The sequence below is a fragment of the Vespula pensylvanica genome, chromosome 2, assembly GCF_014466175.1.
Source record: "Vespula pensylvanica isolate Volc-1 chromosome 2, ASM1446617v1, whole genome shotgun sequence".
NCBI lineage: Eukaryota > Metazoa > Arthropoda > Insecta > Hymenoptera > Vespidae > Vespula > Vespula pensylvanica.
This window is the reverse complement of record NC_057686.1, coordinates 6,711,138-6,736,594: the sequence shown is the minus strand read 5'-3', so window position 1 is coordinate 6,736,594 and position 25,457 is coordinate 6,711,138. Positions and strand designations below refer to the sequence as shown.

General features: G+C 30.8%; 2 protein-coding genes and 1 long non-coding RNA gene across 6 annotated transcripts in view; 1 reads left to right on the top strand and 2 right to left on the bottom strand.

Moving 5' to 3' along the window:
* The window catches only part of LOC122627216, a 9,693-nt gene extending 3,213 nt beyond the window's left edge, over positions 1 to 6,480 (top strand). The window contains exons 4-6 of the long non-coding RNA XR_006326813.1: positions 2,970 to 3,945; positions 4,049 to 4,262; positions 4,570 to 6,480. This is a non-coding gene — a long non-coding RNA (uncharacterized LOC122627216). The remainder of the gene's footprint in view (positions 1 to 2,969; positions 3,946 to 4,048; positions 4,263 to 4,569) is intronic.
* Positions 1 to 11,337, bottom strand: part of LOC122627207 (FHF complex subunit HOOK interacting protein 2A-like) — a 16,389-nt gene extending 5,052 nt beyond the window's left edge. The window contains exons 1-2 of the mRNA XM_043808174.1: positions 11,314 to 11,337; positions 8 to 1,900 (exon numbers count right to left, since the gene is read on the bottom strand). Coding sequence (XP_043664109.1) covers positions 8 to 37 — 30 coding nt within the window. The 5' untranslated portion in view covers positions 38 to 1,900; positions 11,314 to 11,337. The remainder of the gene's footprint in view (positions 1 to 7; positions 1,901 to 11,313) is intronic.
* On the bottom strand, positions 2,077 to 25,457 carry LOC122627211 (hexokinase type 2). 4 transcript variants are annotated; one of them, XM_043808182.1, is made up of 7 exons: positions 25,216 to 25,457; positions 4,601 to 4,763; positions 4,130 to 4,485; positions 3,826 to 3,925; positions 3,364 to 3,718; positions 2,976 to 3,246; positions 2,077 to 2,609 (listed from the first exon to the last, which is right to left on the bottom strand). In XM_043808182.1, exons 1-7 carry the CDS (start codon positions 25,267 to 25,269, stop codon positions 2,532 to 2,534), a joined length of 1,377 nt encoding a protein of 458 aa, XP_043664117.1. In that variant the 5' UTR covers positions 25,270 to 25,457; the 3' UTR covers positions 2,077 to 2,531. The 4 variants fall into 4 exon arrangements, with proteins under 4 accessions (XP_043664117.1, XP_043664115.1, XP_043664119.1 ...); XM_043808180.1 differs by lacking the exon at positions 25,216 to 25,457 and adding an exon at positions 21,943 to 22,071; XM_043808184.1 differs by lacking the exon at positions 25,216 to 25,457 and adding an exon at positions 19,983 to 20,050.

The window sequence follows — 25,457 nt, the reverse complement described above, 5'->3', positions numbered from 1 at the left end:
TACTCACCGACTTAAGTCTTCGTAAACGTCGTAGCATCGTGTTGATAGTCGATGAACAAGGAACGAGGATTGGAAGAACTAACGATGTTCGTATAGAGAAATTAAAGGAAAAGAAAAAGTAAAATAAAATATAAAATAAAATATATGTTCAACGATAACGACAGTCACTGAAAAGTACTGCTTTTACGTAGGTAAGTCATTTTGTTATATTCGATCTTTATCACTGTCTATTCTATTACGTCTTATCGTATCAACGATAAGAATGTGTACGACGAATACAATATAGCAACCAAATTTATGGTTTTCTTTTCTTTTCTTTTCTCTCGTTTTTTCTTTCTCTCTTTCTTTCTCTTTTTGTTTCTTTTTTTTTTTTTTTCTAATTCTTGTCCTTTCTCGACGATTTTCCGTGCAAATAATTTTAGCCGTTGGATTCACTCGAATGTCACTTTTATCTCACCAATTTATTTAATATTCTTCGATATTTCTTTTTCCTTATTTCTTTTTCCCTCCTTATCTCATTCCATTTATTAACTAACGTCAATTACGTCGAATACCGTTGCACGTGTCTACTAACGTAGGAACATTTCTGTTTTACTTCTAACATTCATGTATACTCCACGAAGTTGAGTACTATTGAATGATTGCTATCTTCTCTCTCTTTCTTTCTCTCTTTCTTTTTTTTTTCTTTTGTCGTGTTAGTAGAGCAATAGACTCGCGAAAACAATTGGCTATAAAAATTTCGATTCTTAATCGAAAAATTCTTTTTTCTTTTGTTCTTCTTCTTTTTCTTTTTTTTTTTTTATCGAGTCCATTGTTTTCACAAAAATTTGTTTTAAATTAAACACATGAGAGAAATTATTGAGTAGACTAAAAATTAAATTACAAAGAAAAACAGAATAAGGAAAAAAAAAAAAAAAAAGAGAGAAAGCATCGAAGCGATACGAAGTAAATATTTGTTAATATCTTTGTGTTCTTTACTAATATCTTTTTCTGATGCTCGTACAGCTTCAAAAGAGAGAACAAAAATATCGATCGTGTCTTCGACGAGATCGGACGATATGCATTATCACGTATCGAACGTTTAAATTCTAACGAACGATGTTGATTTGAAAATGCGAGCTCTACGAAAGCACAACCGTGTCTAAATAATAATCTAAAAGTCTAAAAATATATTTCAAACGACGCAAACTTTGTAGCTACTCCATTTTAACACACATTCTTCGTACATAATTTCTCTCTCTCTCTCTCTCTCTCTCTCTCTCTCTCTCTCGTTGGTTTTTCTATATATCTATTTCTTTTTGTTTATATCGACAATTGGACGTTCCGTACGTCCTACACAACAATTAGAGAGAAAGAAAAATAAAAAAGTTCTTTGATTATGTTTTCTCTCTCTCTCTCTCTCTCTCTCTCTCTTCTTCATCTTCATCATTATTTTCATTTTCATCTTCTTCATCTTCGTGTCTTTTCTCCTCTATTTTTTTTACTTAATAAATTATACCGCGTCTCGTTTTTCACTAATCACACAATTTATTTATCTATACGATCCTCGGCTAGCCCCTTTGGCAGTAAAATGATTTTGAATTTTGTCGTGAGAATTACGTATAAAGCAAATCTTTTCTTTTTCTTGCTTTTCTTTTTTCTTATTTTTTTTTCTTTCTTTCTTTTTCATTTCTTCGTATCAAAATATACGATTAATAGGGGTATTTTAGAAATTTCTTGTGTTGTTTTTTTTTTTTTTTTTCTTTTTTCTTTTTTTGTTCAGATATCCAAGGGTGCCGATAAATATATTTTAAGTGTTTAGATCTCTTGTTCTCTTCTACCAGAAGGTCTTTCGCCGTTTCTTTCGTTAAACTAACTCGAAGGTCCCTATGTATATATATACACATATATGTGTGTGTGTCTATGCATATATATATATATATGCATATATATATATGTATATATATATGTGTCTGCATATATATACATATATATATGTATATATATATGTATGTATATGTATGTATGCGTGTGTATGTGTGTGTGTGTTTGCTTTGTTGATACGCGCGCCTCTTAACAATAAGTTAATGATAAAAGATCCGTACAATGGTGTATTTGTATGTATGCGTGTGCTTGTGTATGTGTGTACGTAAAATCGAGGTCATAAGTAGAGGTTCGTTTTTGTTTGTTGTTTTTTCTTTTCTTTATAAACTAATTATATCTCACGGACTAGCCCTGGCCAGTTATGGCTGACGAGCTAGGGCTAGTTTTGTGCTCTATGTACAAGACATTTTTTTCATTTCTATCTCACTCTCTCTCACTCTCTCTCTCTCTCTCTCTCTCTTTTTCTATTTGTCTTTCTCATTCTTTCTCTCTTCGTGTGTATTCGTATGTGGTGTCTCCCCACTTATGTAAGTCCGTGTATATTAATTATATGTTTTTCTTTTTCTGTATGTTAAGTGTGTTTCGAGTATCGGCTCGTGTCAAATCGTTATCATTACTTCGTATAATTTGATATATGCTAAGTAGTTGATGTGGCACAGCCAACGTCTTCAATGTCTTAACGAAGCTACCGCGGCAACCAGCGCGGCACCACGACCACTTCCATCCTCTGATAGCATTAGGTCGAACTGTTGAAACAAATTGTTTTAAATTATATATAATACATTACATGTAATATTACATATAATATAATAAAGATTACAAATATAAATATAAATATAAAATTTAGAAATATATATAATATATATTTAATACACAAGAAATATGTAGTAGACGTAAATTGTATATATATATATATATATATATATATATATATATATATATACATACACACACATATACATATTCATTGTATCATTACTTTTAATATATTATGTTATGTTTCTTGTACTTGTATTATATCACATTCGATAGTATATATATTTCTTTTTATATTTTATATTATTATAAGATATATATTTATATTTCTATATTTTATTTTTTCGCAGACTCACTTGACGACTCGTCAATTCACTGATCTTTGCCGTCATGAGATCATGAAAGTGCGGATGAAATCTGTAGACCGAACCATCGATACCAACGGTGACTCTTTCTTCGCCCATTTTATTTAAAAGTGTAGCGATGCCAGCACTTGCAAGATGAGCTGCTCTCCTCGAAATGATCGAGCAAACGTACCTAACGTTCTCACAGTCCTGATCCGAAACGTTACGCTGACCCAATTCCATTAAGATATCACGACAATTCGTATATTTGCCTTTGGGATCACTGAAGGAATTAAATTATCATTAAAAAAAAAAAAAACGAAACGAGAAGATAGATAGATAAAGAAAGAAAGAGAGAAAGAGAGAAAAAAGAGACAGAGAAATCAAACCGTTCACTCACTTTTCTATTTCGGATACGTATTTTGTGAAGAATTTTCCTCGCTTTTTAAGATCACTTGAACATTTGCCACCAAAGATTAAACCCTCGTTGACAAGCTTCTCAAGAACGAGCCTCGTAATTTCTCCCATATACATGCCCGATATCATTTTCTCAAACAATTGTTTTCCAGGATTGATAGAGTTATCGTCGATCGAACGATCAAATTCTGTGATAATAAAATCGAGGGCTCCACGTTCACCGAAAGCGCCCCATTCTGTGTTGATCAGCATATGTTGCTTTTCCTTGGAATAATTTCCAGAGACCGCACATTCTACGTTATTCGTTTTCTCTACGTAACAAGCATTGGTTCCTGTTCCTGTGTAAGAGAAAAAGAAAAAAAAATAGTTAGAGAAAAAGATTTATCGAGGATTTGTCAAAGAATGTTGTGTGTGTGAATATTTAAATTTGTTTTATAAAACTTACCAACGATCAAGCCGATACGACAATTTCTATTTTTCCAAGCACAGGACATTAAGGTACCAGTAGTATCGTTCAAGATGGCACAAACATCGATCTTGACGTCCTGCAGAGTTTAAATATCCTGTAATTTTGTATAAAATTGTAACGACTGTAATGGGATTCTCGTAATTGTCAAGAATCGTCGAAATTATCGCAACACGATGATATACGATGTTTCATATTTCAGATAAATTAAATGAACAACGTTAATCAGTAAGTGGAGATATAGAGAAAGAAAAAGGTAAAGAAGGAAAATATAAGATCGTACGTCTCTTTTTCGAATGGCTTCCTCCAATAAAGCGACAACGTCCTCGCCTATAACTCCGCTACAATTAAAGCCCTTTGTCCATCTTACAAGATAGCCTTTTGTTAGACCGTGCTGAGACAATGGAAAACTAAAGGTAAAACCGAGTGGTAGTACTTCATCTTGTAGATTTAAATCTTTCACGAATAAGGCTAGACACTGTGCGATATGATCGAATAGTTGAGTACCAGTACCCAACATAAGACTTTGTGGTATTGCGTAGATTTTACTCTTCATGTCGAAGCTCATACCGTCCAGTGTGATCAATAGAACACGAAAATTGGTACCACCCAAATCCAATGCCAAGAAGTGACCTTTCTCTGTTAAATAAAGAAGAATATAATAAGAAACCTTTCCTTTATAATACATTTTAATTTTTAATTTATTTTTAATGTATTTTTTAGGATTAACATCGTGCAACGAAAAACCTGTTACCTGTGCCATTTGGAAGATCCTGTACGTATGTGGTAAAGCATTTCACAATGGCATCGTCGTGGCCAGATTTTGAGAGCCCTTTAGTAATCTCTTCCAAGAGCTTTTCCATAACTATTTGGAGTTGATCGTTGGAGAGAATAAGGTCCTTGCAGGCATCTCGTATCTTAGATAAAAAAAAAAAAAAACAGCCAAGTTAAATACAACATTCTAATTAGCACATTACTTACAGACGAACGAATCGACTGACGATTAACATTCCTCGAACGACCTTCGACAAATTTTCTATTATCTATCATCATTCTTACTAGAAAGATCTACTCGAGAGAAAGAAATATGAAATATCCTATTGCATAATTATATTTCGTCATCGATATTTATAAAGAATCTATATATCATGAAAAATGAAAATAACGAACGCGTTTTATCTTTTCGATCGTTCGATTAATTCAGGATACGTTCGGATATGTTCGAGTCGATTTTCTAGCGATATACAATTTCGAATTAAGTTCGAATTTAATACGTTAATTAATTCATCGGAATGAATTTTATGTAAATATTTAACAATGTTCTCGTAAAGAATTTACCATATTTTGGAATATTTCGATATAAATCGAATCACCAACAGGTGTTTTAACTAATATTAAGCAAAGTTTTAACTAAATTTTTCACATAGAAAATTTCGCAATCGCAAAATTCATTCAATGCCATCGAGACGTATTTTATTTTATTTATTTATTTGTTTTTTCCATTTGTAATACATATCTCCCGTTGGAAATATTTAAATCGCGTGATATTTGCCCAGGTCACGTGACACTCAAGGAGATACGTAAATTTGAAATTTCCCGGGAAATCAAGACTTCCGGAATCTTAACAACACCCTCCTTGGAGAGTTTGAACATCGATCTTTTCCTGACGTTGTTGGCACACCCGTGAGCCAACCAATAAAACGGTTCATGAATGGGCTATACAGAGAAGGACGATGCACGATATACTTTAAGTCTTTCTCTCTCTTTCTCTCTCTCTCTCTCTCTCTCTCTCTCTCTCTCTCTCTCTCTCTCTCTCTCTCTCTCTCTCGAATACTATAATACTTGTACGCTATTAGCTCAACACAACGTGTAAAGGCCAATGCACACATTAATTCGTATAATGAATGTGCGGCATAACGCTTTAGAATCATCCAGTTAAGGATCGATCATTATCATTGTCGTACGCAATTTACGTAGGATTGATCCGTTTAAACGTTATAACGTCTCTATCTTCGTCTCATATTAATTCATAGTTAGCTAATAAAAAGTTTATAAATTAGACAGGAATGATATGCATATGAAAAAGTTCAATGTCGCAGGATTTTTACTATTTTTATTCCAAGTACTTTTCATTGACATTAAGAAATGATAACGTTTCAAATCGGTTTTACATCATACCATGACGTTCGATAATTTCCCCCATGAAACATATGGTTCTATGGCGACATTAGATCAAGTACATCGTAATTCATAAATCACAAATAATAGTTAAACAAAATTTAAACAGTCGAATAATCCGAGCAAGAAATCGTAATAACAATCAATAGATTTTATTAAAGACGTTCGTGGAGATACGAAAATTTATTTTTAATATCATTTGACGAGATTGATCGACTGAGAACGACTAGATAAATCATTATTATGATTGATAATGATTATTGAGATTAACCTTTCATCCCTTTTGATATCAACCTATGTATATCTGTTATTACGATCGTATTACTTTATACGAATCGACTTTGCTCGGTGTAAAAATTGTATTCGTCATCTAAAGATACTCTCATTTCCGACTAATGCATTCCTGTGGTTTTTCCTAAGAACTTGTCGATAAAATAAACGTGCGATGTACTATTATTACTTATGCAAACCGATAATCGTTGTTCTCGATCCCTTGTTTCGTTAAACAAAGTTAATTGTAGTCGTTACTGTATAGGTACGATTATAATTGCTTATACTCTCGATATATAGTATAAAGTCTAATGGACGATTACTTTCGTAACTCTATCAGATATTGAAAAATTTTATTGGATTTTAACGTAACATATCAAAATTGAAACGTGTACGTGCGCGCGTAATAACCTATTTCGGTCATTTAAACTAGATCGATTGAAATTTATGCATAAAATGAAGTTACTTGCAACGACGATTCATAATTAATTTCGATTCGATCCGATTTCCGGTTTCAAAGTGGCGATACTATGAAAAATTAAAATATTCATTGAAAATTTCCTTGTAAAGATTTCTAAGTCTATAAATTGGAATTTATAGACTTAATTTAAAAATCTCTATCTATCTTTCTAAGTTTGCTATATATGTATATACATATATATATATATATATATATATATATATATATATATTTCTATGCATATAGATTCATTTGCGTGCACGTGTATGTCTGAATACAAACGTATGTAAATTTTGCAAAGCCAAACGATATAACGAATAAAAATTTATATAAAAAAGTCACAAGTCACGAGTGTAATTTCAGCACGATTTGACAATCAAATTAAACAAATATTTATCGAGCATTCCAATGATTAACAAATTTATAACAAATACCATATGTAAATGGAAAATATAAAAATTATGCAACAATATTTAAAATAGTATTAGTAATTAACGTAATCAACGTACGTTGGTCGTGAGTATTGCGAAAGTAAGAAGCCCTTGATCACGTAGAACTTTTCTTGTCTCGTTGCTTTTCAATTTACAATTTCTAAACATTACTTGAACGATCTTAGACAAAATCAATAAGATCGTAGAATCGTTTGGATTCTCGAGAATTTGTCGATGACGATAAGTTTTATTAATGAATATAATTATTGTATATTCGTAGATGATATCTCAACGACATTATACACAATCAAGCAGATATCAACTAGGATTGAAATAGCTCTATTTCATTCACAAAAAGTGCAAACTACGCGCAGGACTCGAGGAATCCCACGCTCTCGTCGACGGACTTTGCCAAAAGGATTATGTAATCATTACCGTCGTAATTGTCGCCGTCGAAAAGAATTCGTTATTAATTGTTCGGCCTTCGAGTACCGAATCATCGCACCGTACAAGAGAAAAGACGAGTGTATGACATACATATTTACACAATATAACACGCTACTAATAACAATAACAATAACAATGATAGAGAGGAGTATTACGAATGACGTAAGGAACGACTTTAAAAGAGTGACTCCGAAAATGATACTTTTAAATAACAAATATGTCAGTTTTAATGACTTTAACGTTTGGATATTTACATTTTTTTTCTTTTTTTAATCAATAACGAACATTGATTTGAAAATATTATAATCGACAATTGGCTTCCTCGTCGATTTTCGTCGAAGAGATTGACGAAGGTAAAGAAGAATAATTAAGATTCCTGCGTAATAAACCGTGGAATGTGAGTGAGAAAGATAGAGAACAGTTGGTTATATCCCAACGTGCCAACATACCAAATGTGTGTTCTCTTTATCGATTGTCTCCCCCGTCTCTCTCTCTCTCTTTCTCTTTCTTTCTCTCTCACTCTTTTTTTTACACACACAGACACACTATTTCTCGCTCTCTCTCTCTCTCTCTCATTCTCTCTCTCTCTCTCACTCTTCCCTTTTCACTCCTCACCTCTTGCTTGATCGGGTCGTTGGAAGATAAGGTAGAAGTCTTCATAGCTCTCCCTTCGTCGCCCAAGGACGAGCTACCCTCGAGGAACTTCGTGTTTGCCGAGTGAATATACAACGGTTTAAAAAGAAATAACAATTTGCTGCCGTTATTATTGTTCTTGATATACTAAGTCGGCAGCAGTCGATGTTAATGTCTTTCGAAGCAATCGTTTCTCTTCTCTCTCTCTCTTTCTCTCTTTCTCTCTCTCTCTCTCTCTCTCTCTCTCTTCACTTCGTTGAAACGACGACGACGATGACGACGACGACGAAGACGACGACGACGACAAATATTTATGAAGAAATTTTAAAGGAACTTGTAATATACGTACGCGTTGTACACCGAACGAAAAAAAAAAAAAAGAATGAACGATCTGAAAAATTCTCTCTCGACACTTTACGTTTTCTCTTTGACTCTGACTACTTTTTAGCTATCTATCTATCTCGTTCTATTCCTTTTTATTCTCTTTTGCTTCTAGAGATATACGTAAGTCACGAACGTGCGTCGGACCGAACAAGTTCGACACTTCTTGTAATACTTGAGCGCACCCAACGAGTTTTATATATTGGCACTACTGCTACAGAAGCGACTGTGATCCATACGCGCACCTACAGTGCCAATGGACAACCTTCCTACGAGCGGGAAGAGTGGGGTGTGTCTCAATTGGTGGGGGGAAAGAAAGATTAGGGTGGGGGAACCGATAACTTCACTGACGGCGTAATAATTTTCAAATCTCGCGCCTTCCGGGAAATCTATCATGGCGCCAGATCATTTTATCTAGTTCCGATAAAGATTGACTGTCTCTCTGTCCCTCTTTGTCTCTCTTTTTTGTGTGTGTGTGTGTGTGTGTGTCTCTTTCTCTCTCTCTCTCTCTCTCTCTCTCTCTCTTTTTTTTTATTTCCGTTCGTAACATATAATTTACCGGATGTTTATTAATTCCTTTGATTGTCATTTCCTTCTTGATATCTATCATCCTTTTATCGAGTAATGATCTTTTTTAAACCCTGGATCGTATTTAATGAATGAAAAAGATAATAAGTTTGATAATAATCTCAAATTAGATCGTCCAGTATCATCATAATCATAATTAAATCACAATTGACTCCGAGGCAAAGGTACAAATCAGTTTTTAATCTATTTTATATTCTTCTCTTTCTTTCTTTTCCTACTCTTAGTTTCACTTATCGTCGAATTATTTTCGATTATAATGCCATAAATGTTCGTCGGTGTATGTGTGGATTTAGATCACTTCGTGATTTAAATTTTATATCGAGAGCTATCATTTCTTTGTTTTGAATAAATATAGACGTAACGGAAAGAAGATCTTTTATCATAGTCACGTTAATTACAATTGACTACGATTAATAACATCATTCATTCTTCAATATTAATTTTATTTGGCCCGAGTTGTAATTGAATTGTTTTGTATTGTAGTAGAACAAATGCTCGTTCATCTATACGAGAATTTAAATCGATTCATGATGTATATAATAAGCCGTATAAATTCTTTTTGTAAGACCTTGAAGACCAGGCGCGCTATACGGAAATAAACGTTTCGGCCCTGCGAACTATAGCCCAGTTGGAGGTGGCTTAAACTTGGTAAAGAAATGTGGGGAGAATTTCCCCTACCTAGAACGGGCCGTTAACCGAAGCACTATCGGTGAATGTACTCTGTTTGAGGAGAGACGAATGCCTCTAACTTGTCCACAAGAAGGACAAAAAGGTCATCTTGTCCCTATATTAAGAATTTCCTGGAATTATTGCATCGTATTTATCTTTCATAAACACGCGCCTATTTTTCTTTCTTTTCTCGATTAGAAAACTCACGCGCAATGCTTCTAAGCTGAAATCAATAATACTGAATGAGAAATAAAAAAATATTTCTCAGATTTGAACGTAAGTTTCATCATTCATTAAGGATAATGGCGAGAACGTTCGAGATATAAAAGATGAAATAAATGACGAAAATTTGCATAATCGTCGATTGATTTGAAAGATAAGGAATTAATTGTCGGCGAGAAAGCGCGGGAAATTTGAAATCGTTGAGTTCTCTACTTTCGTCCTTCTCGTGCGATCACCTCGAAGTACATTACTTTTCTTTTTCTTTCTTTTTTTCCTTCTTCTCTTTACTTCTCTTTTTCTTTTTCTTCAAAGATCGTTCAAGGATTTCCAGTAATGTTTGATTCTTTCACAGTAATAACTTCCGGCATTCCGTGTATCTATATGTACATTTGTATAAGCATACATTTAGATAAATAATGAGATGAAATGCGTTCAAGGAGCGTTGTACGACGATACGTTAATATATTATCACCCTGAGGCTATTATTTTCTAAAGAATCATCCAATGAAATTGTCGATCGCGCTCTTGCATGATGCAATCGAAGTAATTTGCTTAAAACTATGTCGCTTCTGACTATATGTATATATACATATAGACACACGTAATCAACATTTTTAGCAAGGAATATATTTTTTTATTTTGAAGTGAAAGCAAGCAACGAAATTTTGTTTAAGATCGATTTACGGAAGATTGTTATTTTCTCTTCTTTTTTGTTTCTTTGTATAAAAAAAAAAAACGATTAGAACAAGTATCCCGTTTGAATGACGTTGCAATGACGAAACGTGCAAACGTGATGTGATTTCCAAAGATGACGCAACTACGGTTGCGTTGGTTATTATATGTAGTTGTTAGAGACGAGGGAGTGAAAGTCGCCTTCTGATTGGTCATTCCCGAGGGCTCGAACGGTCGATCCCTCGTCGTCATTGTGAACGACGTAGTAGGCGTTCGACTTACTCACGTACGTCTACTAACCCTTCTCAGTTGGCTCACGAGCGCCTACTTTTCTGGCATCTTGTATTCAAGGTCGTCGATGAAAAAAGATAACGTATATATGTGTATGCATATATGTGTGGGAAAGAAAGAGAGAGGGAGAGAGTGAGAGGGGCAGAGAGAGAAGAGAGAGAGAGAGAGAGAGAGAGAGAGAAAATGTGTGAACTCACAGATGTGTGTACGTGCATTTCTGTGTACGTGTTTGTGTGTGCGTGTGACCGTTTTCAATGGAATTCTTTGAAACGTCCTCTGTAAAATACGAACAAGATAAATGAAAATGGCTGCCCAAGCTAACAACGTGCGTGCGCACACATAGACGCCTTGGCGAATGTTTTATTCATAAACATACATAAGTAATACTTAATTTTGTTCCTACTTCATGGATTAATTTGTAATATTTAATTAAAAACTTACGATATTTATGTACATAATAAGTACATTTCGTTAGAGATTTCCTAATTTTATCGAAAAATAGGTTAGAAAAATAATGTTTATTATGAAATTTTATCGAATAGTTCGTAAGAAATTATATTTAATTTATACGTTCCTTTTTAATATGGTAAATGAATTTACGATGTTTCATTAGAAATTTATTGCTTTTATACGCGTTAGATATATTCTTAGAAATTATTTGGCTTTATCGAAAACTGAAATGGAAAAATGGCGTCAATTATAACATTTTATCGGATTGTTAATAACACATGTGTATGTTAAATTTACTTTTTTTCTTTAATATCGTAAATGAATTAATGGATAATATTTGATAAGAAACTTATACTATTTATACGTATCACATTTTTTCTTTTTCTTTTCATATAGATTTCTTGCTTTTATCGAAAAAGGGAATGAAAAAATAGTGCCAATTACAAAATCTTATCGGATTATTCGAAAGACACCGTCGCAATTCTAAAGGATATCAGAATACATTTTTTAAGTAAGATCAAAAGACTTAGGTTTATGAAGCAATCATAAGAGTATTAAGATATCCATTGTGTACACGCGAAGATACACAGATACGAGTATACATGTGTATAGATTAATATTTTAAACCGACTTTCACAGAGACAATTGATATTCTTAAATGTATCATCGAGGAAGTCGATAAGTTATGTGATATCGTGGATGTTCACTGATAAGATACGTATTTGTGCGTTCGTAGAAAGTAAAAAAAAAAAGAAATAATGTCATCTAACATTTGCAACCGTAGATTGATATTTCAATCAAGCTTTTCTATCAAGATTTTCTACTTCTCTATTTAGTTCGATAATACATCTCTCCTCTCTGGTAATAAATTTAATAGAGTAATTTACACCGATAAATTTGCCACTTAAATAATTCAGTTTCCATTAATACCCTTTGTGAAAGTTAATTTACAAGAGCATTAACAATCGCTCTTTGAGTGAACACATAAGGTAGTAAAAGATGTGTAATATAGCTAAAAGAGAAACGTGCTTGCGTTCACGTATACATGTGCTACATGTCTACAGCTACCATTTACGTCTATCACTTTTATACGTGACACGTCAGATTTAAAACTGGCAATACATATAAATACGCTCGTCTCGTTCTAAAAATTTTCTTACTACATTAATCTTACAACGTGACCTGTATAATCCGATTTATTTCCCGTCCTTCTGAGAAATTTATTTTCGATTATGATTATTTCGATGTTCTTTTGCATTTTTTTTTTCCTTTTTTCTTTCTTTCTTTTTATTATTTAAAATCATTCCTAAGTCGATGTTCTTCGGAGACCGAAGATACGATTTTTCATTTTTCATTTACATTAACGTTTTCCATTTTCGTTTTACTATGTTTTCGATCAGGATACAATCCTTGAATGAATTTTTGAAAATTAAAATATTGTAAATGAAATTTAAATCATCTCTCGATCGATTTGTAACAAATTCTTTTATATTTCGTAATAAAGGAAAAAACATAGTCTAATCTTGCTATTATTGAATATGATTTTATCGATAATTTTATCGATTGAAATATCTAATTTATTCTCGTATAATATTCTAGTTAAATAATATTGGCGTTAAACAATATAAATACTAAAGAAAAATTGTACGCTGTTAAACTTAAAGAGAGAATGCAAATTTTAGTTGGACTGGTAGAAGAGCTAAAACAAATGTTCGCTTTTTGATTTGTTATTATAATGAGTTTAGTTTTGTTGAGAGATCAATTGCTCTAGATCACGAACTTTGAACTGTTTTCTTCGTGACGATAAAAAGAAATAAATCAAAATGATGCATGTAAATACTTCCGAGAGATATCCTCTCTCTCTCTCTCTCTCTCTCTCTCTCTCTCTCTCTCTCTCTCTCTCTCTCTCTCTCTCTCTCTCTCTCTCTCTCTCTCTCTCTCTCTCTTCTCATTTAATCGCAATCGACCTCAGAACTCTTTTTTTAAGTTGGCGAAATAAACAAAGATCAACTTTTTTGACCCATGAAATTATATGTAAGCCGGTGATTATGAAGATTGTCAGACCATAAGTCAAAAATTTTAAAATATTAGCTCATTGCGTATTATAGCAATGTAACTTAAGTTGTAACAAACGTAAACAAGTTTTGAAAAAAAAAAAAAAAAAACGTAGTTCAAAGTAACGTTTTTATACGAAGCGATAATTTTTTCAATTAATGACATTCAGCTTAATCTTATTTTGACGTCTATGACAAATTAATCACTTATTATACTAGAAATCTTAAATTTTTGAGAAAGTAAATACTGTTAGATCATCGAATAGTAATTCAGTAAATACTATTACATCATCCATCACTCATCAGATAATGATTCTGTTAATTTGTTAAATATCGTATAAATAATATTTATGTTGGACACTATATTTAAATTTTATGATTAAATAATGTGCCTTTAAAAAAATTCTGCTTTCTGAAAGTTAAATAATATCCTCAAGAAAAAAAAGAAAAAACAAATAATTCAATGTTACATTCCACTTCACCTTCTCCACATATTATTATTATTATTATTATTCTCTCTTTTTTTTTATATATATATATATATATAGATAAATATCTCCTCTTTGAATTATTCATTAATTTTGAAAATGTTTAATCATTTCAGATATTAAAAGAATATATTTTATCACGCGCTGTTCTTATCATTTTACATTAGTATATAAATGAATTATTATTCAATAATAAATATCAAAATATCGCTAAACGGAAAATATATTATTTACATCAAACTATTTTTATAATAATTGGCTTATATGCAAGTACTTAAATATCTCGTTTGAAATCGAGATTACACATAATCCAAATTCTTTCGTTTTTATTTAATACCTTAATGTTCACATATAAATATACTATCGTCGTATTGTTTTAGTTTCATACAAGGAGAGTTTTATAAAACAATTCAAGGAGAATGTTGACTCATCGAGTCTTCGACGAAAAGCCGAGATAAACAAATTATCTAATGAAATTGCACTATTCTTTTTCCTCTTATCTGGTAAAGTTAAAGCTTTGTAATACATAGATAGAAGTTTAATGGTACGTATCTCGTTCGTATTATTGATACAGATATGTTACGGCATAATCGCGTATCAATATCAAGAAAAAATGACAAAGAGGAAGAGATTATTAAAGAAATTCTATTAAAAAAATAATATATGTTTTTTATCAAACGATACAATAAGTTAAAATCTCTCAAGGCGAATATAAACAAAAATTGAAACTATTAATTCTATATTTAGTATAATATAATATATATTATACATATAGATAGATCGAACAAGACATATTAATTATATTAATTATTAATCTTAAATTTAGTTAGTGTATAAGTTGATTTAATTCACATATAATATACTATATATACAATACTCTCTCTCTCTCTCTCTCTCTCTCTCTCTCTCTCTCTTTATACTTTTTATGTACTATATTATACGATACATTAATAATTAATTTTATAGTAAAAAAATTGAATTTTTAAATAAAAATGCAATTTAAAAATATACAAATATGTGTGTGTAACTTGAAAGTTACATGACGTAAAAGAGGGTTACCTAGTTTCTATATATGTATATCCTCTTTCTCCAAAAGTCAATAAGAAGTCACTCGCATCTACGTGCTATCTTTCACGAATTTACCGTATCCATGGGAGGGAGAAAGAGAGAGAGAAAGAGAGAGAGAGGTAACGTTTACGTATGTTTTCTGACGAAATTCTATAAGTCTGTTCAACGAGACCAGTCAGAAAATCTAAACAAATGCTCGTGATAAGGACATGATCTTATCAAAAACGTATTCATAACTTTTATATTTTATATTATAACATTTTTCAGGCAAGAAGTAATTTTTCAGAAAGAAACAGCCCCTAATAATTACTACACACAGCAGAATAAGGAGCATTGCAATTGCAGTTGAAAAATTTTTTATTGAACTACATAACAGTTATATGATTCACCCAACGATCATTATATTTTTGCAACATAATAAAAGTACGCTTATTACAACGCGTTATGATATATCAGTTAAAACGTGAGAGATCCAAAAATACCATTAAATAAGATAAATCGGACAGAAAAAAATGAAATTACAGGTAAATCTCGTTTACATATAACATGAACATTCCGTTTCATAGAAATACCGTGTTATATAAATCGCGTTATGCAAGACTCAGATTTAATAGAAAAGACGAGGCTTTAAATTCTTTTTCAAATTATATAAACAACATATATATAGAAAAAAGAAATGTTTTGTTTTTATCTAATTCAAATAATTAATATAATTTAATATATAAACCATGAAATAAATGATAATATATATATAAAGATTCCAACGATATCGTATTATAATATACGAAAGGTTAAAAATTAATATGTATTTAAAATGTATATATGTATTTTGAAAGATATATCAAGTGGAGAAATAAAAATAATAATATCGATTAAAATAATTAATGATAATCGTAAATAATCAAGAAAGTCCCACTTTAATTTCACCAATATCAATTCGAGATAACGAAGATATAAATACTGTCTTTGACTGTACTGATATTGATAACACACGCGATTGGAAATAACAATAAACTTTAGTTCAATAACGAGTGCAAAAGAATCTGTAAGAGATAACTCATATATTTCTAATTAAGTTAAACAACTGTGTAAAATTTATAGAGTATTAAAAAAAAAAAAAAAAAAAGAAAAGAAAAGAAAAAGGAAAGAAAGCATAATATTGAGAAAAAAAAAAAAGAAAACATTTGTAAACCTAATTGAATTGAAAGGACGAATGATATCTAACAATGGCCTGAAAAAATTAAATATTTCAAAAAGAAGTTAAGTATGTGAAAATTGAATATTATTAAATGTGTGAAAAAGAAAAAAAGAAAAGAAAAGAAAAATAAGAAAAAAGAAAAAACGTGAATCAAGTTGAAACTTGATGAAAATAACGAACGAGAAACACGAAATGTATATTCAATGCGAAAAAAAAAAGAAAAAAAAAAAAGGAAAATAGATGAAAAAGGAACAAAAAAAAAGGAAAAAGAAGGGTCACTCATGCGGAAATCGTTGGCTATATTTTATCTTACGTTTTCTTCTCGTAACATATTTGATATGGTAATGACATTATGCATGTGCTTTTTGCTTTTCTTCGGTATTGTAATGCAAATATGTTTTATCGTTATATTGAAAGACTTAAGTTCTCTTTCAACGAGAATGCGAAGACATTTCGACGTTGACAAGGTCAACTCGTCGAACTAATAAGTTAAAGTTGTTACTGGAAATCGTCGGGATACAACTTTTTCTTTTTTATTTTTTTTTTTATTTAGTTTAAAAGGAGAAGTGAATTAAATGTTTGTGAGTCTTTACAAGTTTATTATCAAATTCGAGACCTCTACGATACTCCGTTACATGTAGAGAATTATTACTCGGTCAAAGATGAAACTGACATTCGAGAAGTAACTAGCGATAAACCAGTGACACATGTTTTACGATCACTTTTGCTTAAACAAAGTAACTCGTAATTTATTACAACGACAAGATAGAATAGAAATAAATAAAAATAAACATTGAAACGGAAATAAATATAGATGAGAAGAAAAAACTGAAGATAGTCATAAATAAAAAAAAAATAGAACTACAAAATAACAACATCCCTGCTTGCATATATATATATATATATTATTATTATTTTATTAACAATTATTATTGTTTGTCATTAGTTATTAGTATTTATTATAGCGATCATTATTATTAGTTATTATTATTACCATTAGTTACTTAATCAATTTCATTATTAACATTATTAGTATTATTGGTTAATATTATTATACGTTATTAGTTAGGGAATGCAAAAAGCAAGAGATGCCAGATTTTAATCGTTCTCATTCATATTACAACCGTATATCTTGCAATGATTATAGAGACAAAAATTTTTAATCAATAGTAACTAAGGGTTTTTCTTTTTTTGAGTTCTGAAAAGATTCTCAGTCTATTTAAAAACGCATGCTCATGTAACACGGACGCAGAATTTTTTCGATTTTTGGATTTTCAAAAAAATATATTTTTGCTGAGAAAATTAAGTTTCTCAATCCATCCGATATATAAATTTTTTTCATTTCTGATTGCGTCGCATGTTATAAAATAAAAAAGGTAAACTTATTCCCAATAATGATTAGATTTCTTTTCCATATCTTGATTCGAATGTTAGAAAGAAACCTAATACTCAAACTCAAACTCAAACTTAAAAAATCACACAGTACTTTCTACCTTTTCCCTTATTAATATCAACCTACGATTTAACGAGACATCGGGGACGTAAGAAAATCTCCGATTATCCGAAAAAGAAAAAATGAAATAAATACTATTTCGTAATGTTTATGAATAAAAAATATCGGATTGGTCAATAAATAATATCAGAATTTTGAGTATTTCATACTATTATATATTAACGATATAATATATTATATTATTTACTGATATTGTAAACAATATATTTTATTATCAAAAACATATATTTATTTTATTATATATTACATTATATTATTTATTTAGATATAAAAGCTGCAAATTTTCTAACGTATATATATTATATATATATATATATTATATATATATATATATATATATATATATATATGACTTATTGGCCAATCCAATACATAATCAAATTCATTCGCTTGTCTTGTGATCGATACACTAAAAATACAACTTTCTATGTCGGTGAGACTAAATTTTCATCATTAGCTGAAGACTTTCTGTAGGTTCTGACGCAGCGATTTGTTCGCGTTGCATCACGTGCGTTCCTTACATGAGCGTGAACATGAGTAAACATATACGAGTATTGTACATACGTGTGAACATATATGTATTTACACGCATATATAAGGATACCCACTATCACATGACGCAAAAACGTTTTACCGTAGCGAACGCCCCTCGATTAATCGCGAATTTCTTTATAGACGATAACGCGACTCTGATTCGGATCGATTGGATACCACTAACGATTGACTTCTCTTTAACTCATTCAATTGATCTCTTTTATCAAGTACGTGTATTTGTTGTTAATAATAAAAAAGGAAAAAAAAAATTAAAGGAAAAATCATTGGACGTTCTTCGACACTTTTACGAAACTTTTTAATATTCAAAAATATTCGTAATATCGATTGGATATCATTAACGATTGATATATCTCGAATTCATTCAATTGATCTCTTTTATCGAGTACGTGTATTTGTTGTTAATGAAAAGAAAAGAAAGAAGAAAAAGTTCAATCATTCGAGGTTCTTCGATACTAATTCATATATTTATAATATTCAAGAATATTTATCACATCGTTTGAATTCCACTAACGATTGATATCTCTTTAATTCATTCAATTGATCCTTTTTATCGAATGTATTTGTCTATTTGTTTTTAATAAAAATGTAAAATAAAGAAATTTATTCGACGTTCTTCTTAAATTGTTTCTTGTAAAAAAGAAATTATCTCGAATTGTTTTATTATATTTCCTTTTTGTTTTATTTTAAAGATACGATTAATGAAACGATGAATCGATACATCGTGATAGTAAAAAATTTATTATCTCATAAATACGCGCACCTATTATGCTTTGTCTAAATTGTTAGAGAGAGAGAGAGAGAGAGAAAGAGAGAGAGAGAGACAGAAAAAGAGGGAGAGAGAGAGAGAGGAAGATGTTAACGTTATAATTAATTAAATTGACGCGGTTAAAGCTTATTTGCATCTATACAACTACGTTCTACGTATCTAGTAAACGTACGTGTACAAATACAATTTATGTGTATATATATATATATATATATATATATATATATATATATTACTACATACGTACGTAATTACTACATACGTACGTACTTAACGTACGCGTTGTTTTGTAATAAAATTACGTAACATCCAATCTATCTCTTCGTTTTAACACGGTTAACGTAGTATATATTTATGCGATGCTTTTATAGTTTACATAAATCATATACTGCATTTCATTTTATTTTCAAAAGTAATATGTATTTTATAAAATGTTAACGTTATTGTATACGTTACGATCATATAAAATTCATGAAAAATCTAATTCATTGATACATACATATTTTATTACGAAGCGTTTAAATGAGATATGTATTGTTCTTCTTCTTTTCTTTTTTTCTCTTTTTCATTTTCTTTTTAAATACAAATTCTTGTCTTTTAAGCTTTAAACTGACCATGACGTTTCAAGATGATTTAAGGCTAGGAAGATTGATACCAATCATAAAATCATAATCAAATACTATCGCAATCGTTATCGCTCACGCGCAAGAGACGTCAATATACACTCGATGATGTCTCAATGATCCAACTTAATACAAGACGTCACTGTGAATGCTAATAAATGAGTATACGTTTAACTTACAAGTTTCTCTGTCCTCAAGCCTCTCATTTTCCTTATACAATTGGTAAATCGTCAATATAGAAAATATCAGAGTCTTCGTCGGATTTTTTTTTTTTCACGTTGCACGAAATAAAAAGAGATGGACAAGGAAAAAGAAAGAGAAAAAGGGAAAGAAAGTAATTTGGAAAAAACGTTGAAACGATCTTTTCTCCAGGTCGAATAAAAAAATTCACGTCACCAATGCAAACGACGTATATATACTATTTACATCTACGCCGATAGAATTCTCGAGGCGAACCACCTCGTTCGTAAGATCGAGTGTCGTCAATGGCAATTCGACCAATAGGAAATTGTCTTAGAGACATACGTCACTTAAATACGCCAATCGAAACGTTCAACTTTTTTTAATTTATGAATAAATTCAATTCCTTCTGTTGTATATCTTTGATATTATATTCTCCAATATAAAATTTGTAATACTAAGTTAATACCATCCTTTAATTTTATCGATCGATAATAGTTGCTATTATTATTATTATTATTATTATTATTATTATTATTATTATTATTATATATTTTTTGTTATATATTATACTTAATAAGAAAAGTAAAAGAAAAAGAAAATTACATAGAAACTCTTTGGAGTAATATCGGTGTAATTAAATAGAAAGAATTAGACGTAGGATCTTTGACATATTTAAGAAAATTTGTTTAACTTTCCTTCGAATATCGCCGATAGAACGTGCGAATGTGCTTCGATTAAATTTTTGAAAAATCTAATAGGAATTCGCGTAAGGCTTTGAAAGCACGGCTTTGATGTTGGGATCACGGTCAGAATTTTTTTGATCGTTCTTTCAAAGCAATTCGAATGACGAATCTGATCGATCTTTATCGTACGGAATAAAAATTTCCATTTAACTATTTGATATATACATCTGCGTTTAAATTAATAAAAGAGAGAGAGGAGAATCTCTTTTCTTTTCTTTTCTTTTCTTTTCTTTTTTTTCTTTTCTTTTTTTTTTTTTCTAATGAAAGAAATTGTCTCGGGGTTAATTAAAACGGGGAAAAAAAGATTTCATTCTAATTAACGACCTACCTACCTGCCTGCTTGCCTACATATGTATATCATCATCAATACGTGCATCGACTTGTAAATAAATTCATTTCAAACTTAAAGTATGTAGTTCATTGCCTTTTCGGGGATCGGAGGTACACACATTTCTTCGCTATCTTTGCAACACGGTCGTCGAACGATTACTTTAAGAGGCTGAAATCGTACGAACGTTTTGTCGATGAATTATTCTCAACATTTGACGAATCTCCGATATAGAAAATTTATTATAAAATCTATCGCGCATATTAATGTTGACACATTGATAGTTTCGTTTCTTTAATCATTGTATTGTATTTCATAATGCGATTAATTATGATTAATATCACGATATGATTAATGAGAAAATTTCTATGCAATTACCCAGCTTTCTCCGGGTGTATATTCCATAATACGATGTGTTAAAGAAATCGATGCTTAGTAAAAACGTCACAGACAAAGATATAATATTTCTAACATAGCGAAGTTCGTCGAGGATCGAGATCATCGATGTTAATGGATTCATCGTTCTATTTTCTTTTTTTTCTCTCTCTCTCTCTTTTTTTTTTTTTTTTTTTTTTTTTTTTAATTATTTTTAACCGTTTCCAATTTATCATCTTGAAGTCCGAAATTTGAAGAATCGAAGACAAATGAGATTAATAAAAGATAAACAAAAGAATAAAAAAAAGAAAAGATCACAGTGTCGAACATCCAAATCCATGAGTGCGTAACATTTGATTTAATTAATTGTCGATCGTTTTGCATGCTCGTTCCTTTTCTTTCTTTCCTTTTCTTTTTCTTATAGAATCACATCGCACAAAAATGATCGATATTCGATCGGATAAATTTGTCTTCTTAACATATAATAATCAAAATAATTTTAATCGTTACCTCGGCCGATTCTGTTAACGATGTCGTTAAAATATGATCTTCCGTTTCTAACGATAAATTCCTGTCACAAAACTTGCAAATTTTATTGAAAAACGACATCATCTTGGTCTTCATGATGTGAGTATCTCTTTGCAAATGAAACTGGTTTTAATAGAACGGAAACAAATAATCGACTGATCCAATAATATCCATCAACCGATCGGATAACAACGACGAACGAAATCGATCGACGATTAGATGAAAGTAAAGATATTAAAATTTTACGATCGAAATACGAAATCCATAATATTCTTTTTTAAAATATCATACTTGTTCAAGAAGATATATTCTATTTATTTATCATACGTAAACAATAATTTTCACTGACATTTTTTTCGCGTGTTTTTAATTTTTCCACGTTGAAGATCGAATTTTCTTTTAATCGGTATCGTTATCACTTTCGGAGATCTTATCTCTTTTTTTTATCTTCGTCTCTTATTTAAAGAAGGAAAGAGAGATGCTTAAATTAAATAATCTCGCGATGACGTTTCCTCTCACATCATCACTTCAATCTCTTTTTTTCGTATGTATATACGTATATATGTATATATGTATACATATATATTTACGTGTGCATGTATATGTCTGTATCTACGTATCTATGTACGTATGTATGCATATATCTAAGTAAGTATTTATATATATACGTGTGCATGTATGTATATATTTATCTACGTATGTATAAACATATGACGTTCGATTTCGACGAGTCAAATAATATCTGGAAATAGAATAAGTCGAAAGGTATCGTATATCTTATCTAATCCGCGAATTTATCTTCAACTTTTCAAATATCACTTAATCGTGTACTCTCTCTCTCTCTCTCTCTCTCTCTCTCTCTCTCTCTCTCTCTCTCTCTCTCTCTCTCTCTCTCTCTTTCTCTTTCTTCGAAGGTAGATTTTCCTACTGAAAGGAAAAATAATTTTGTCCAATGAAATCGTTCGAACGATCGAACCATTGTATAATCTTCTTACATTGGTAAGGCTTTTTTTACGATCGTTAAGAGAATTCGCGATTATGATTTTAAGCCTTTGAAACATTAGCAATTATTTAACGATAACATTGATATCATTCATAAAACTATATAAAATATTGTTTCTTGGTTTCTTTCGTAAAAGAAAAAAATAAACGCTTATCTTAGTGAAAACAAAAAATTATTAATCGTTCGTTTTAAAGATATGTTATAATAAAATCAAGTTTTATATCGTTCTCGTTTATTTACAAATGTAGTATGTCTTGTTAATTAATTTCCATTTCCGTTTATTTTCAATATTCTTTGAAATCGAACGAAATAGAATATTTTAAGAATGCCTTTGTTTATAAAAAAAAAAAAAAAAAAAAAAAAGGAAATATTGTAACAATAACGAGAAAGATATAATAATAATAAAACTATTACTTCGTAATTGTCGTCATGCTTTAAATAAGACATTCGAAATTAATTCAGGAAATCCTCGCTAGAGTGCATCAATATCGAGACAAAACGCGCCCGCTCTATTTTTATGATTTGAAAAGTTACGCGCATATGTACTTAGTTATTACGTCAATAAATGGACGTATTTGTTCTTTCGTTAAGCAAGTTTCATTCAAGTAAATCCATCGAATTATTTTTCCTTTTCTTGTCATTATATATATATATATATATATATATATATATATATATACCTATAATCTTCCTTGGATAAGTTTACGACTATGCAGCGATAAGAAACTTAACAATTTAAAATCCTTTCAATTGGAGGTGACAATTGAAATTTGCTATAGAATATCTCTAAAATGACAACATTTTCTAGTCTGACATATTTCTCTCTCTCTCGATTATTTCTATTTATTAGTTCATTATCGTTATATCAATGCAAACAACGAATAAATTATCTTCTCGTGTTTCTTTCGCACATCGGAACGAGATGCAGCAAATTTGAAAAAATAAAACCAAGTTTAAACTATTAAGATAGGAAATATATTTCGTTGTACTTTTATCGCTGTTAGAGAATCAGCACGTGCTCTAGATTGTTTTTAACGATAAAGAATAGCGAGCTATAACTTTCTTAGAAGGTTAACTTATGTAGAGACGACTAGTGATCGGATCGATATTGATTCTATTGACGATATTTAATTAATTCAATATCACAATACTTAATGAGAAATATAAATACATATCTCATTAAAGTATCTATACTTTCAAAGAAGTATCAAAGGAGTATTAATATTTTTAATATCTACGAGTTAGATACTATTCGATATGGCATCATAATTTGCAGATTGATATCGATACTATTGATTTGTTATCAGTTTGATGACTAAAGACGATCGTTAAACTTTTCTTACATCGGTAAAGAATAAAATATAACAAATTTTAATTATTGTTTAATAAGAACAAAAATATTTCATAATATGAGATTATTTGAATGTATCGTTGTTCGATCGGCGCTATGTTATTAAAATATTACAAATTTATAATCGATACATTCACTTCCACTTTTCTATTCGTTACATGTTCTGTTTCTCTCTCTTTCTCTCTCTCTCTCTCTCTCTCTCTCTCTCTCTCTCTCTTTCTTTCTCGTCACACATTCTATTGAACATACGTCAATAAATGAGAGACAAAAAAGAGATAAAAAATGTCACGTATTTTGGCGGATATCAGTGGACCGTAATATCGCAACTAATATCGTTTCGTAATCTATCGATCTTAAAACCGTGCCTCTCTCTCTCTCTCTCTCTCTCTCTCTCTCTCTCTCTCTCTCTCTCTCTCTCTCTCTCTGTCTATCCTTCTTTCCCACGAGAATACGTCATTACTCTCAATCAGCTGTTACTCAGCATCAAAAGCATGCAACATAAGAATCACGCGCTATTTTCTTAAAAACTATTTAATCGGAGAAAGTTGTAATCGCGATATTTTAAACGAGTCGAATCGATTTAGAACAATCTTGTTGAAACCACGCAAGACAAAAGCTCAAAGTCAAACAATCGACCTTAAAAAGACTTTAATCATTGAAATCATATTCTATAGTCTATACGGTTCTATACGATCTAGAATTAACGTAAATCCCTCGGGAATTGTATCTTTCGCATTTTCTAGATCGCTTCGTAACTACAAGGAGTGACTAACGTTCAATTAGCGAATAAACGAGTCGTTCTTAATTAATTAGATACTCTCCTTACTTATAACCTTACTCAGCTTATGCAACGGAGAAAGTCAAGGCCATTTTAAAGAGAGTTAAACGATATTAGACTCACCTTTTGATCTATATGCTCCCATTTCTCTCCCACGTTCCGAGATTCTTCCGTCATCTCCACCGTCTCTCAAGGTCGATATCGTCAGTTAGAAATCGTCTCGCGCAATCTGAATTTCCGCGAAACTTTTATTAAAGGAGTATAGAGATACGTCGTGATCTTTTTTTTTTAAAGGAGAGTATCTCGAGTACGTAACGATCGGTGATTAGAGAGAACCGATCTTGGCGCCTCTTTAGAGATCACTA

Bases quoted from the DNA above. Each gene is read 5' to 3' on its own strand.
- LOC122627211 (XM_043808180.1), bottom strand. From the start codon at position 22,056: ATGAAGACCAAGATGATGTCGTTTTTCAATAAAATTTGCAAGTTTTGT. The intron at 4,764-21,942 runs GTAACGATTAAA...TTTTTATCTAAG, and splicing joins CGTTAACAGAATCGGCCGAG to ATACGAGATGCCTGCAAGGA. The intron at 3,719-3,825 runs GTAAGTTTTATA...TCTCTTACACAG, and splicing joins TCGTATCGGCTTGATCGTTG to GAACAGGAACCAATGCTTGT.